The following is a 14,504-nucleotide window of genomic DNA, read 5'->3' on the forward strand; positions in this document are numbered from 1 at the left end:
TATGGATTACACAAGAATTCCATAAACTCTGCCGGATAGCTCGAAAGACAGGAATTCATTCCAATACATACAACAAATTCACTTGTCCCATGCTTATATACAAATTACAGATTCATGAGAGCCATGAATCCAACACGAAACATTCGAGTGATTGGGGAACGGAACTAAATTGATTTAAGGTTTCTTATTTACCACATATAACGAATGAACAAGGAAGCTCTATATATGATGGGTGAATTTCAGGTGCCACAAACTCTTACCCATGATCTATGACGGTTGCCGCAGAACCATTGAGACGTATAAAAAAAGCATATGGTTGGATCAGCTTGGAGCTTCTAGCCTCTTAATTCACGACTGAACTCAGAGGGGCTGGTGACAACTCCAAATAATCAAAATCGTCCGTCATACCAACCTGCATTTACACAACCGATAACTCGGAGAGTTCTTAACAAGAGACATGCAAACGTCCTTTGGAGGTGATAAATGTTTGAAGGTTGAAAGTGGGAAGTAATAAGTTACTTTCTTGTCCTTTCAAAACTGTGGAAAGTAATGTTTTATAAAAGGTTGAAGATAAGAAACTTTACGTGCGTCCTATTCTAGCATATCGCTAATTCTTGCAGAGGGCATTTTTTTTTGTGCTTTACCTCTTTGTACAGGTTCTCTAGTTCTTTGGCTTGTGGAAAGTTGTTTGAACACCATTGTCGCAAAGTGAAAATGTTGTCTGCATGTAATTAACAGAGCTTCGAAGGAAATTACTAGTGGGCACGCGAGAAACAAGGGAAACATTGGAAACTTGTTGGTAGCTTATGTGCAGAATGCATACGTGTCCATCGGTTGGCTGCAGCATGCGCATCTTCAATTGCATTTTCTGTCAAATTCACACAACCATTAACTCCAAGTTTAGCACAGCGATATCAAGAGTTAAGCAGCTGATACCCATTTTCTATCGTATAATTCGAAAACATGCAAAAGAAACTCAACTCGTTGCCTCAAAGGCAGCTGGATCATTATCTGCATACTGTATCATTTTATCCTGAGAGTAACTAGATTGTTAAAGTCATGCGAAAACGAAAAAGATAATCGGAATCGATTTTTTTTTTACAAACAAATAAATAAAATTCAGAATACAAGCAAAACCTTTAGCTCTTTGTGCTTCAGTTCAATGGCTTTCAATTCAGCTAGGGCTTCCTCACGTTCATCCTGACATAAAGAAATCATTCATGACCTAGAGGGAACTAATTTTCATAAATTACCTTTCGCTTAAAGTATAATCACTCATAGATTCCTCTCTTCCCTTCTTCCCTTCTTTAATGCATTACTCCGCTGAGTAAGTTCTTCCAGTCTGTTATTACTGGTTTGGAGATCAGATTCAAGTTTAAGATACACATTCACCAGCTGGTAAGAATAGATACATGCGACATTTTTGGAAGTAAAAAAAATCAGTCGTTTAAATTTTAGAGTGAGCTTGGACATCATAAATGCGTCTGAAGTGAGTACGGAAAGTAATGATGTAGACTTCACCTGATTACCAGCACAGCTTGGTAGACTCCAAAAATAGACCTGAAGTTACAAAACCAATCACAAAATGTATACTCAAATTGAAAATCACATTCACAAAGCACGAGAGACTATAGTGTCTAAAGGCTGTGATCCATATGCAAACAATAATGTCGCGATGCAAACAGGATAAACAAAATAATGGATGACTGAAGATTTCATCTCAAAACTATAACTCACTGAAGTTCCAATCTTCTCTTTTGAAACAAGGTCATCATCCACTAAACTTTGCACAACATCTTTCACTGACTGAGAAATCACACCTTTCCTAGGACCCAGCTTTTCAAGCTCCTTAAGCTGAAACAAGAAAAGAAAGAACGCTTCTTATAAATAATGAAGTAAAAAGGAGACACTGTCGTGAAAATATGAAATCCTTCTAATCAAACAGCAGCAGAAAATGAAATCGCGGGACATCCAAATTCAGGAATAAAAATGCAAGTGTACTCACAAGGAAAAAGTCTTGAGACTCGTAAAACATCTGAAGCATCTTCTAACGCTTCTCTTCCAGTGAAAGGCCTCTTTTCTTGGACTGTTGCTCAAATTAAATTCCAGGAAGTGCACCAATGTTAGATCACAAACAATTTATTTTGTTACTATCATAAAGCGGAGAGTAGTACGAGCCCTAACAACAAGTCCACAGTACCACTTGAGTAAGCCTTATTAAAACCAGGAAATCCCGAAATTTTGTTAGAAGAAGAATCCTTCTTAATTAATAGTAAAGGATCCGTTTGGCAAAATGCTGGTTAACAAGCGAATAAAAATCATTTTCAGATAACCCATTGGACAACATTTACCCCTTAAATTACATATCATAAACTGATCATCGATAATGATCAAAATCACTCCAACGCTAATCTTTCTGCAGTCAGTTAAGGAAAATGAACCTGCCAAACACGAAAGAAAGGAACAACACCAGATCAAAGCTTTTCGCTTATTCTGAGCGGAGATCAACGAAATTCGAGCGTGACGGAAGATTTTTTATAGACGATGATCTGATATTATTAATTCGTCGAATTTTAGGTCATGCAGAAAATTACAACTATTTTACATGAACGAATGCTAAAATGAGTATGAGTACGATGCTAATAAACGAACTTGAAGAAATGACATATAGTGCTATGAAAGATGAAAAGGAATTAGTAAATTAGGGTTTGAGGAGAAACGTTACCGTGGATCCTCTAGGCTTAAGGATGTCGGAGAAGGCTCCGGAGCAATGCGGGAAGAGTGAAGGCGTTGGCAAGGCGGGAAGTTTTCATTTCTCGCTCATTCGGACTTCGGAAAAAACAAAAAAGGTTTTAATAATATTTTCTCCTCCATTTTTCTCTTTCCTCGCACTTTCAAATATCTTTTATGTACTAATAAAATTTAATGTTCATCACTTTTTTTTTTTTTAATAATAATTAATAAAAATACCCTTTTGTCCCTAAAAAAAATTTAAATCTCAGCAAAGTTATTAAGGTAATGGCTCAAGTCTCCTGCGAGTCGATATTGTCTTCTTTGGGCTTTCCCTCAACCCTAAAACGCATATGTTGGAGAGATGTTTCTACACATCTATAAGAAATGTTCCGTTCTCCTCCCCAACCGATGTGGGATGATATGAACCAAAAGACATCAATCATACAATATACTTTAATGAAAGTGTGAAGAAAAGTTTGTCAAAATTATTAAAAGATGTTTCAATTCATGCCACATTGAACAAGAATGAGTTTGATTGTTATAAATTTTGTGTGGGTTACAATTTAGAGTAATGTAGAGTTATTGTATTTTTTTGACTTTTTATTTACTTCAATTACAAGTTAATTATGACCATTAAGTACGAATATTTCAATTCTTGGAATGCCTTTCATTTTGAGGCTATATGAAGATATGTTGTATTTGTAGGGACTCGAAAAATACAGTAAAAAAAGCATTTGTCCTTTTCTTTAGCCAATGGCTAAGTTTCTTTGCAATTCTATGTAGTTTAGGTTACATGTAGAATCATTCAAGCTCAACATGATCAATCTCGCTTGTGGAGTGATTCGAATCTCAATAAAGTGTTATTGCCTTGAGATATTCAACCAACAAGGTAATCCGAATCTTACTCCGCTTGTAGTGATTCCTTATCTTATCATGGGATCTTACTACCTACTCCTTTTATGGTTCAGCATCCTTGCTGGCACATTGCTTGGTGTCCACCCTAGACTCAGCGTCGTTTCTAACACACCGTCTGGTGTCTAGCTCTGATACCATTTGTAACAGTCAAAAGAGGACAATATCCGGTGGACTTGGACCGTTACGAATGGTATCAAAGCTAGACACTGGGCTCATTTGAGAAAAGATTTTCTCCACTCCCTCCCTAATTTCCAGTCTAAATGGGAAATCCCCTTATGTCATACGACTAAAATGGACCTATCTAGTAATTAATACATTAGCACGTATCTAATAAGGTTGTCTTATCTATTTTATCCATTTAAAACTATATTCTAATATTAATTTTGAGTCCATACAAAATTATTAATATTATTATGGAGAAAGAAAAAAAAGGATCTTTGTGTAGCAATTCAAAAGGGACACGTGGACATTTTGAGCTTGTAGTGAAATTAAAATAAATAAATAAAAAGAAATTCTTAGCTTTAACAAACACAAGGTTTGTGAGCACTGACGAGTCAGAAACAAACAAAGTCTTCGCTGACTTCATCAAATGAAACCATATGATATTCAAACAAACTCTAACAACACAACATGTCCTTTCTTGACCAAGTCCTCCATTCTCCTCCCACTCTAATTAATTACCATAATCAATCCTTATTAATTCCTTAATTAAACCTTAATTCCTCCCATCTTACTTGAAATCCAATCCTTCCATTACATCCCCATATGGGTATTGATAAAATCCATAACTCAGTAGAGCTTCGCCGGCGTTCCCACCAAATGGGAGCTGGTTTTGCTCTATGGGTAGCGAAGAATTAGACGAGGAAGTGGATAACTCTTGTGGATTCCACAACATTGGGAATTGATCTTCTGGGTCGTGTTTGAAATCAAAATTAGCATCTGCAAACATCAAGTTTCCGTCCATTTGTTCATCCAATCTTATCCAATCTGCAGCGGCGGAATACGGCGGCGCGTTGGCTGGAAATGCCATGTTGGTAATCGCATTCTGCTGGGTTGCGGCCGCGATTGTGGGAGCTGGCCGTTCGGAAAATGAATTGAATTTCTTCTTCAGCTTCGTGTTCCAGTGGTTTTTTACATCGTTATCCGTCCTTCCCGGTAATTGTGATGCAATAACAGCCCACCTGAATTTTAAAATAAATAAATAAAACATCATTAAATTTCGTAATTATATTAATGGAACATAAGTGTCTACTCATCGATATTGTCTGTCTCTATCTGTTTGCAAATATTGTCTGTCTCACGTTCTTATAAATACTAGGATTAAGAGAATAGGGAGAAATCTCACCGTCAATCTAATTTAAATAACTAAATCAAATATCAAAACCTAGCCATAAAAAATCCTTTGTTTTCACTTGCCTACTTCCGAGAGTGGAATAGAGGGTACAAATAAGGTTGTCTTCCTCGAGGGTAAAGCCGCCATGTTTGATGTCTGGACGGAGATAATTCAGCCACCTGAGACGACAGCTCTTGCCGCAGCGGTTAAGTCCTACAGCGGAGAAACACGAAACAGGCCGGGCGACCGGTTAAACAATAACAAACTTGTGTAAGACGAAGAGAAAAAGAAGAGGAAAAAAAAAAAAACCAGCTTTGCGAGGGAGAGCGATCCAGTTGCCAGCAGTGCCATGTTTATGAATGAAGGCTTTGAGAGTGGCGTCTTCTTGAGGAGACCATGGGCCTCTCTTGACGGTGGCTTTGTCACAGCAAGGAGCTCTTCCCATGGAGAAGGAGACGAGTTTAGAGAGAGAGGGCCGCCATGGATGGAGCTATGGTGTGTATATATATATAGTATGATGGGGAATGGGCAATGGGAAGGGAGAAGAGGGAGTGGTCAAAGGGAGGGTGCACATGTGGGGAACGCATGGAGACGGCATGCTTCTGCTCTCCGAACTGGTTGCCATTTCAAGCTCTAAATACCAAATGCTTTTTGCTTATATTGTTACTCTTTCTTACTCCTTACGGGATTTTACGCGGTTTCTCACTTTGTACTCTTTACACATTAATGCTCGAGCTCAAACCTACCAATAATAGATATTGTCAGATTTTGTCAGTTACTTATAATTGTTAGCTTCACAGTTTTAAAACGCATCTACTAGAGGTGCGTCGTTGACACACTGCTCAATGTATGACTCTAATACTATTTGTAACAGTCTAAGCTCACCGCTAGTAGTATTGTCCGCTTTGGCCTGTCATTGTCAGTCTCACAGTTTTAAAATGCATACACGAGGGAGAGGTTTCCACATGATTATAAAGAATGCTTCGTTTATCTCTCCAACCAATGTGGGATCTCACAATCCACCTCCTTGGGAGCCCAACGTCCTTGTTGGTACACCGCTCGGTGTCTGACTCTAATACTAATTATAACAGCCCAAACCCACTACAACAGATATTGTCCGCTTTGGCTCGTCACGTATCGCCGTTAGTCTAATGGTTAAGGCATATGTTATGGAGATGTTTCCACACCCTTACAAAGAATGACTTCACATAAATTAATTACAATAAAAATTTGTGTTTTAGGGATAACATTGTTTGGGTGGTTGAGACCCGCTGTGTTGGCTTGGCTCCTGCTTTGCCTGATTGATTGACTATTGACAGAGAGACATCTATGTTATACCAGCAAGCGAGTAACAAGATATGTCATTGAGCGTCAGACACCATCATCGAGACAATCTTCATCATTGGTCAGTCATTCGTACCATCAAGCATGGCATGAAGTTGAAATTCACATCGTCAAGACACCCAAAGTAACATTGAGACGCTACTCGTGATCAATTGGCTTAAAAGTTGCATACACATGGCTCTCTAAAAAATTCTAGCTTCAATTGGGTTGTCTTCCCACTTGGTTACTCAAACTAGGTCTAAATAGCTCATTTCACAAATTTCTAAAAAGATTATAGTTTGCTCCGATTATTCCATCTCAACAAAATAAACGAACAAGGTCATGAAATCAACAAAACCAACTATAAAATAAGGTCAAAAAATCGCACACGTGGGGTGTGATCTTATATTGATTGAAGAGTAAAACGGAACATTTCATTTTAATAGTGTAGAAACCTCTTTCTAATAGCGTAACAAGTCAAGGTGGACAATATTTATTAACTGTGGACTTGAAAATGTTACAAATGGAATCAAAGTTAGACATCGGGCAATGTTACAAATGGAATCAAAGTTAGACATCGGACAATGTACCAATGAGAATGGAACATTCCTCGTAAGGATATAGAATCCTCTCCAAAATAGTAAAATCATAAAGCTGACGATAATACATAATAAGCTAAAGCGAACAATATTTGATAACGATAGATTTGAAATGTTACAAAATGGTAATTTGAAATGTTACAAAATGGTATCAGAGTCAGATATCGAGTAATATGTCAACCAGGAAAATAGAACGTAGCACGTCTTATAAATACGCAAGAGTTAAAAGCGAATAATATATATCTATTAAGCACTTATGGACTATGAACATCGTCGTAAAAAAAAAAAAAAAAACCCATTGAAATCAAGTCGAAGCCCATTTAAACGGTTAAAATAACCCGATTCCTTCACGTTGGCTTCTCGAGTGGTAACACATACCAGTTGATGGTTGAGAATCATTCATATATTATTTAAGCCCAAAACTCGACCCCTAAAATTTTGAATACATCAAACAATCCAGAACTAATATCAACATCAATACACATCCAATTTACACCTTAAAGTAAAGATTAAATTACTATCCATTTGTTGAATTCAATTAAAATTAGTATAATACATCAATCCCAAACAAACAAACAAAAAAAACAAAAGCACGAGTTTGGAAAGGTCAACACATAAAGATTCACTTCAATTTTCAAGTTATTCTCGAATCGATTCCCCCATATCTGAATTCCCCTGTTTCTACCCACACCATCCATCCAGGTATGGAAAATATTTGCATTGATCTTATTCCCTGTGTAAAAGCAGGGGCAGAATCAATCAGGGAAATATCTCCTCCAATTTTGCATGACCAACACGAAAGCTCATCACAAACAAACACAATATCTGGATCAGTAATTTAAGTCAAGTTCATCCATGAAATTGCATTAGGAATAACATTAACTTCCAACATAATCACAATGATCGATCAGTACTAATTAGCTATACATGAAGTCAGACGGAATTCTTTTCTTCTCCATCAAAATCTAGAGCAGAGCCATATATACAGACATTTAAGGCTCATACAACTAATAATTCAATCCTATCTTCATCAGTTTCAGCTTACTTTCCATTATGTATATACATATGAAACAAACGGCATGGCTTAGGCTATATATTTTTTTTTTTCCTTCATAAAATCAGAATTGAATGGTGATTAGAGAAAACTCCCTTTTAACCAACCAAAAGTTGAATTTCCAGACTCAGTTTACCAGATCTGATACCCATTCAACGTCCGGTGTGCAGTCTGAAGGGCCTGAATCAGCCAAGTCCAAAGAATTTTCCTCACTCAGTTTCTGCAGCATCTTTGCCCTCAGCTCCCTTCCCGATTCGACTCGCTCCATTGCCGGTTCCTCCACAAATCCACGGTTCGTGAAGTCTAGCAACCCAACTCCTGGACCTGTTGGAGGCTGAGTTGGTGTTGTTGGAAGGCTACAAAATCCAGGGCGGATTCGAGACGGATAACCGGGAGATCCAATTTGAACATTCCAGGAAGATGGTAGAGAATTCACCTTGCTTAGATGCATGTGGAGGGATGCGACAATTTCATTGACGGAACTTGAGCCAAGAGACCGGGCGAGCGACCTAGTCATCGGCGATATCGGTGGAGAGTCAACTGGAGTCGCCGACGGCGAAACAGACACCGGAGAAGACAGAAACGGAAGCGATTTCGCACAGGTTCCATCCAAACACTGCCGCAGAGGAGATTCCTCATATGAGTCAGGCGAATTCGCGTCTCTCGGGCTCTGCTGAGGCAAAACCCTAAGTTGCTCGGGAGTATGGGCGAAGAAACAAACTCTCCTACGACAGTTGATCCCGTCCTTGCACGGCTGAGTCCTGTAACGTGAAGGATGGAGCCAACATTCAAATACACCATGCGCAAACTCGCACGACTCGCCTTTTTTGCAGCTACCTTTTCGAAAGTCGGGGCACGCCGTACCGGAGTAATGATACTTCCTCGGATCTCTCCGGCGAGCCTTCTCGCCAGGATGAGCAAACGGACACTCCGTCCAATCATGAGACCGTCCACGCGTACACTTCCTCACCTTGAACTCAAATATTCTAAATTGATCGCAAGAGTAAGCATCCACCGGAACATCCGATTCCCGGCCGGACAACTCCAAATTAGATTCAATCTCCGACTCACTCGTCGAAGGCAGATATCGCTGAAATGCCGCAAGGACTTCCTGCAAATGATAGGGAGAATAATCGCCGCCGTTAGCATTGTCATCAGAACTCACCGAGATTCCACTCAGAGGAAAAGGAAGCCGCGTCTGGTTCGCAGGTTCCTCCGGTATCGTCAATGGAGTGATATGAAGCAACGGTCCAGGTCGGTGGCGTTGGCCGATCACCATTTTCAACCGGAGAGTGACGGTGGAGGATTATAGTTTCAGACGCAACACCTTGCCAAAACAACCGCCATACCCATGGCGTTTATAAACTACTTGAGAACCAAACCATCTACTACGATTAGGTTAACTCAACCGTGGTTAAGTTAAATACCTCAACTCCATTACCCATTTTTCGGCTCGGTTAAAAAAGAAAAAAAGACGGTAACGTGACTTCTCTAGTCACCCCCAGCCGTTACCGTCAGATTAAAAACAACGGTTCTAGAGGGTTCCAGGACGTCAATATTGGGATATTATAGTAACCTCAACATCCACGTGGCACGATCTTACATGTACTGTTACTCATCATACGGTCACCGTACTGTCTTTATAAATTTCCATTTTCACATAATTAATAACACAATTTATTTCCGCAACTTACGTAACCATAGAAAATTAAATACTTGTAACGGATAACTATAGCTTGTCCATATTACCAACCTCGTTATTTTGTACGGTAATAGTTTAATATAGACAAGACATCTATTTTTTTAATAAAATATTCGTTATTATCCTTATTTAAAAGCAAAACAAAATTTAAATAGAATCTCAAATTTTCTTTTTACTGCATTCCAGATCACCCTCCTATTATTTATTTTTACAAAAATATTTTAGAAATAAATATTTTTATTTACGAATTAATATTTTTGATGCATTATTATTACAAAAAGGTTTAAAAACTTTAGACAAAAGCACTCATTTTGTTGGTTCGAAAATGGCAAAGCATGGCTGCTTGACCATAGGACAAGGCCGGTGGGCCCTACTGCCACGTAATAATATTTTATTATAATATTTTTGAAAATTTGGCTAAATTTAAATAACCCCAATATTATACATATATTGTCAACATCTATCAAATCAAAATGAAACCCCATCACATTAATCATACATAACAAATAAATGCTCACCTACATGCAACAAGTCCCTAAATTAACCCTAAGTTAATTCAACAAAATAAATCATACATTTCCTTTTAAATAATATTTTAAATTCTCACAAAGAATGCCATAAGACTGCCATTTGTGAAGAAAATGTAGCATATATATATTATATATTATATTATTTGAATTTATGTCACACTCGCTGACGTGGCACATCGCTTGCACAGTCAACAGATAGCAAGATTTAGAAGGTGACACAACGCAAGGGGACACATGGCACAAACGAAGGACTTATATACCGACAAACACAGAATTCCCACTAACTTAAATTAAATTAAATTACTTCTTCCGTACACGTGTCAATATTTGAACACCTACCCAACGAGCGACAGAAACTTTTGTGCCGTAAAATTAATCCACGCGTCCACTACGGCCTGTTTGACCGTAAACGTGTCATTATAGACTCAGTGTGAATGGACACCGAGGTTCCTACGTCCTACCCAAACGCAGCCTTACGTGGACTCCCCTACAGCCTCGACATTGCCTTACATTAAAAAGAATTTTTTGACTTAAGGTAAAAAAAAAAGATATTTTTCAGTTTTATATTATATATGGATAGTAAATTTACAAGTTGGCTGTCTTTTAGTTAATTTAGTTGGACAAGGGACTACTAAATTTATCTTATCTGCACGGGTGACGATGACATGCTCACTTAATTAACTCGATTAATAAGTGTGACGTGGACGTGTAATTATAGATTTAAAACATTATAAAGCTTGGAAATAATTAAAATTAGACCCCTTTGTCTATAAAGTAGAATCCACGTAGCTTTTATGTCATTGAGAACGAGAGCATGGAATAACCCTTAAAAAAGAGGGGGGAAAGCACTTTCGGATTAGTGGAAGTGAAAGTGGATAAGATCAATTTGTTTTTTAATTTTTTTTTAAATATTAATGTTTATAATTAAAAAAGAAAAAGAAAAAGAAAAAGAAAATTGATGGTGAGGTAAAGGGAGAGGGATTTGGATTTGGATTTGGATTTGGTTTGATAAGCGGATGAGATGAAGGGAGAAATATTAACCTCACTCGTGCCAACCTAACTGCACTAAGTAAATGTCCAATCAGATGCTTTGACAGTGACACGCTGGCAAACCAATTCGGATAATGTTTACGGTTGCGGGTGGTCTCTAATATCGTTTGTGGGGTTGTCGTTGTTGCCTAGATATCGCGAATCTTGTCGCTATCTCGTTCGGATTTTTTTTTATTTTTTGTATGAAAATCATTTATTCATTATTTCGGTTTTGTGAATAATAGTTTTAAAGCTTTGTAATTTCACGGGCGAATAAGATTATTATTTATAAGAAAATACTTCATTTATATTAAAATATCATTAGATATTTTTTTATTAATATATTAATATGTATATAATAATATATATTTATGGAGAGAGAGAGTAATGGTGAAACATCCCCGCGAACGGGACGAAATTGGGGGTTGTAGTCCGAAAATGGAACATACCCATTTTCCTTTTTATTTTTTATTTTTAAATAATGGTATATTTTATTTAAATTTATTAGAAAAAAAATTGTAATTTTGATTTCTTTTAAATTATTTTCGACCCATTTATTAGCTCATGTTTTACATTAATATTATATGCAAAATTCAAATTTGACAGACTGACTTGTTAGTTAAGTTAGAACAACTGTGATACAATTGTTATTTTACTATTACTTGCAGTACGATTGTGACACATAATAATAATATTTGTTATAAAATGTTTGTGACTGTCTCAATGGGTACGATAGCTATTTTAAAATATAGTTATTTCATAATAATAATTCTCTTTAAAAAAGCTAAAACTTGATTTTTAAAATCACTTATTTATTAAAAGAATTAACCCAAAAAAATTATCATCCAATAAAAAAATAGAAAATTGTTTTATTATTATTATTTGGATTGAGGTAAATGCCAATTGTGCAGTTGTGACTTAGGAGCAGGACTGGATTGGCTTTGTTGACCTAGAGTTAGCGCTGGTTAGGGTTCGTGACGAAGGCGGTGGTTTAGTCTACGGCTATTTGGCTGTGGCTTCTTCAATTTTGGTTGCGAGCCGTGAACCACCTGATCACGGAGTAGGCGATGGCGATCAAGAAGTTAGCTAGAGTTTTGATGAAATCTCGGGAAGATGGCTTGTCTCTACCCACTCGGGATGATCCATCCATTGACGATTCCCGTCCCATCGACAGCCAAGGTAATCAATCAATTCTCTCTGAAGTTTCTCTTCTAGTAGAAATCTTTACTGGATTCATTCTTTGAACTAATTTCTCATACTTCTTTCTTTTTGTTGTACTTTTGCCCTAATTCGGTGTTTGATTGACAGCGCAAGAGGAGATGGTTCGTTCCTTCGAAAGGGCAAATGATCAACAGAGTCTTTTATGGAGGGTATCGTTTGACTGTATATTGTATATTCCTAATTTTTCTGTATTCGAAGAAAATTTTGGATTCTCGTGTCTGATTGTTTTCTTCTCTGTGCCTGACTGTTCATCAGACTGTGTTTGCGGCATTTCTTTTTTGCTTCGCGATTTTCCTTCTTTACTCGATCATTCACCAGGTTTCATCTCCATGGGAACTGGTATGCTACTTTCTCTGAGAATCTTATCCTGCCCTGTACTGTTCCTCTTCAGATGGTGTTCATATTTTGCAGTAGTTTGAAAGAACTTAACTCCAGTTTAATTGTTCTACTTCTATATGCTTTAGTGACGGACACATTACTTGCAAAGGATACATTAAACTTATGGAGTTTGCATTATACTGATGTTTCTTTTTTCTCTTCTGCAGCGTTATCATGCTTACTTTATGGAGGATGTTAGCTCATGGATGATCATAGCTGCAGGTTCTTTTTTACAAATTTCTCCTTTATTTTACACTCATTATTGCATGTTTGATTCTCACCCCATCAATTTGCTTCAAATGTTGAAGATAATTTCACGGCAAAGTTTCTTTTATTTTTTAAAACCATAACATTTCTTGAACAAAATGGAAACACAAAAAAGCCCCCCCCATATCCAAATATTGCAATGGCCAAGTTCACTTCCGTGTTCTATTGAGCTGTAGTCATGGTTTTAAGTTAGTTATATACTGTGATGCTCTGTTGAGATCTTTGCTTGCTAATATCAACAATTGAAATTCTACAGATTGGGTTGCTATTTTAGCATGTTCATTTTCGATCATTGGGATTGTTAGCAAGTCAAATTACCACAGGCGATGGCTATGGTGCTCGTTCTTCATTGGCTTCCTACTCTCAGTTTTCTGGTTATACTTTATGATTAGGTATGGTGGGAAAACTCTCGAATCATTTTTTTTCCCCCCCAAAGTTATGCTCCTGAATGAAGATATACATACTGACCTGTAGTGTATGTCTGACTTGTCTATTAAAATCTCTTATTTACCTCGTTTGTTGATGGATGCAAATGGTCTTGTTTTTAGTTCTTTTGCCCATTTTCCTAGAGAGCAGTATGTTGTGAATGGCGAATTGTACCAACTTCGTATGTCTAGTCCATGTATGTAAGAAGAAAATTTCATTGCTAGTCCATGTATGTAAGAAGAAAATTTCATTGCTGAAATGTACAGTAGCAGGAAAGAGAGGTTTTCACTACCATGGCAGGTTGAGATACAACCTTACACGAGGGTATTCGACTTGTAATAACAGAAGAGAGATAGAGTAAGCAAAGTACAGCGTAGTCATAATGCACAAATAGTAGTAGTCATATAGTGCCTCTTCCAACGAATTCTTTCCTTTTGATCATTTTTCATACCTGTTGGTATGCCCTTGTAAGGGTGATCTTAAGCTTGTTATTTTGATGATAATAAATTTACAGTTTATAATGTTTGTATGGATTGCAGTTTGCCTAGGTTTCGATGGGATGTTATCTGGCGTCCTTTTGGTCCTCTCAGGTAGTTTTTGAAAAATGAAAAAGATTACGACTTCGACATGAACTTTCGAACTCACTATGTGCTCATACGCTTCTGTTGATTGCAGCGGGGCTGGAATCTGTTTGTATGTGGATCATTTGCTGGCCGAATCGTCCGAGGAAATACGAAAACTTAGAGGCTATATGTATTCTTATAAAGCTAACTGAAAACTTGATGGACGTCTCTTAAATTTGTAATCAATTTGTATCCTATGTTCTTACTAAGCTGATAGTATGCATCTCTGTTAGTAGTATGCAATAGCCGACATCTTATTTTTTATTATATTCATAGTTTGATAAAGCAGTCTTATAATCAATGCTTTTATTCGTCTTTTAATTCATGTTGAAAGTGAATTTGTAAACAAGAAACATGTAAGATAGGCAAAT

General features: G+C 37.2%; 3 protein-coding genes and 1 pseudogene across 3 annotated transcripts; 1 reads left to right on the forward strand and 3 right to left on the reverse strand.

Moving 5' to 3' along the window:
* Positions 1 to 17: 17 nt before the first annotated feature.
* On the reverse strand, positions 18 to 2,083 carry LOC111441133 (annotated as a pseudogene).
* Positions 2,084 to 4,207: 2,124 nt separating this feature from the next.
* Positions 4,208 to 5,542, reverse strand: LOC111441129 (transcription factor MYB36-like). Its single transcript, XM_023078065.1, has 3 exons — positions 5,291 to 5,542; positions 5,065 to 5,194; positions 4,208 to 4,829 (listed from the first exon to the last, which is right to left on the reverse strand). The coding sequence occupies exons 1-3, from the start codon at positions 5,424 to 5,426 to the stop codon at positions 4,379 to 4,381; spliced, it is 717 nt and encodes a 238-aa protein (XP_022933833.1). The 5' UTR covers positions 5,427 to 5,542; the 3' UTR covers positions 4,208 to 4,378.
* Positions 5,543 to 7,736: 2,194 nt separating this feature from the next.
* LOC111441128 (zinc finger CCCH domain-containing protein 20-like) lies at positions 7,737 to 9,302 on the reverse strand. Its single transcript, XM_023078064.1, has one exon. The coding sequence runs from the start codon at positions 9,234 to 9,236 to the stop codon at positions 8,085 to 8,087; it is 1,152 nt and encodes a 383-aa protein (XP_022933832.1). The 5' UTR covers positions 9,237 to 9,302; the 3' UTR covers positions 7,737 to 8,084.
* Positions 9,303 to 12,133: 2,831 nt separating this feature from the next.
* LOC111434892 lies at positions 12,134 to 14,458 on the forward strand. The gene is made up of 7 exons (XM_023072224.1): positions 12,134 to 12,397; positions 12,527 to 12,588; positions 12,695 to 12,778; positions 12,985 to 13,039; positions 13,341 to 13,476; positions 14,050 to 14,100; positions 14,186 to 14,458. Exons 1-7 carry the CDS (start codon positions 12,286 to 12,288, stop codon positions 14,283 to 14,285), a joined length of 600 nt encoding a protein of 199 aa, XP_022927992.1. The 5' UTR covers positions 12,134 to 12,285; the 3' UTR covers positions 14,286 to 14,458.
* Positions 14,459 to 14,504: the final 46 nt, after the last annotated feature.

Source organism: Cucurbita moschata, unplaced genomic scaffold (genome assembly GCF_002738365.1).
Source record: "Cucurbita moschata cultivar Rifu unplaced genomic scaffold, Cmos_1.0 Cmo_Scf00003, whole genome shotgun sequence".
NCBI lineage: Eukaryota > Viridiplantae > Streptophyta > Magnoliopsida > Cucurbitales > Cucurbitaceae > Cucurbita > Cucurbita moschata.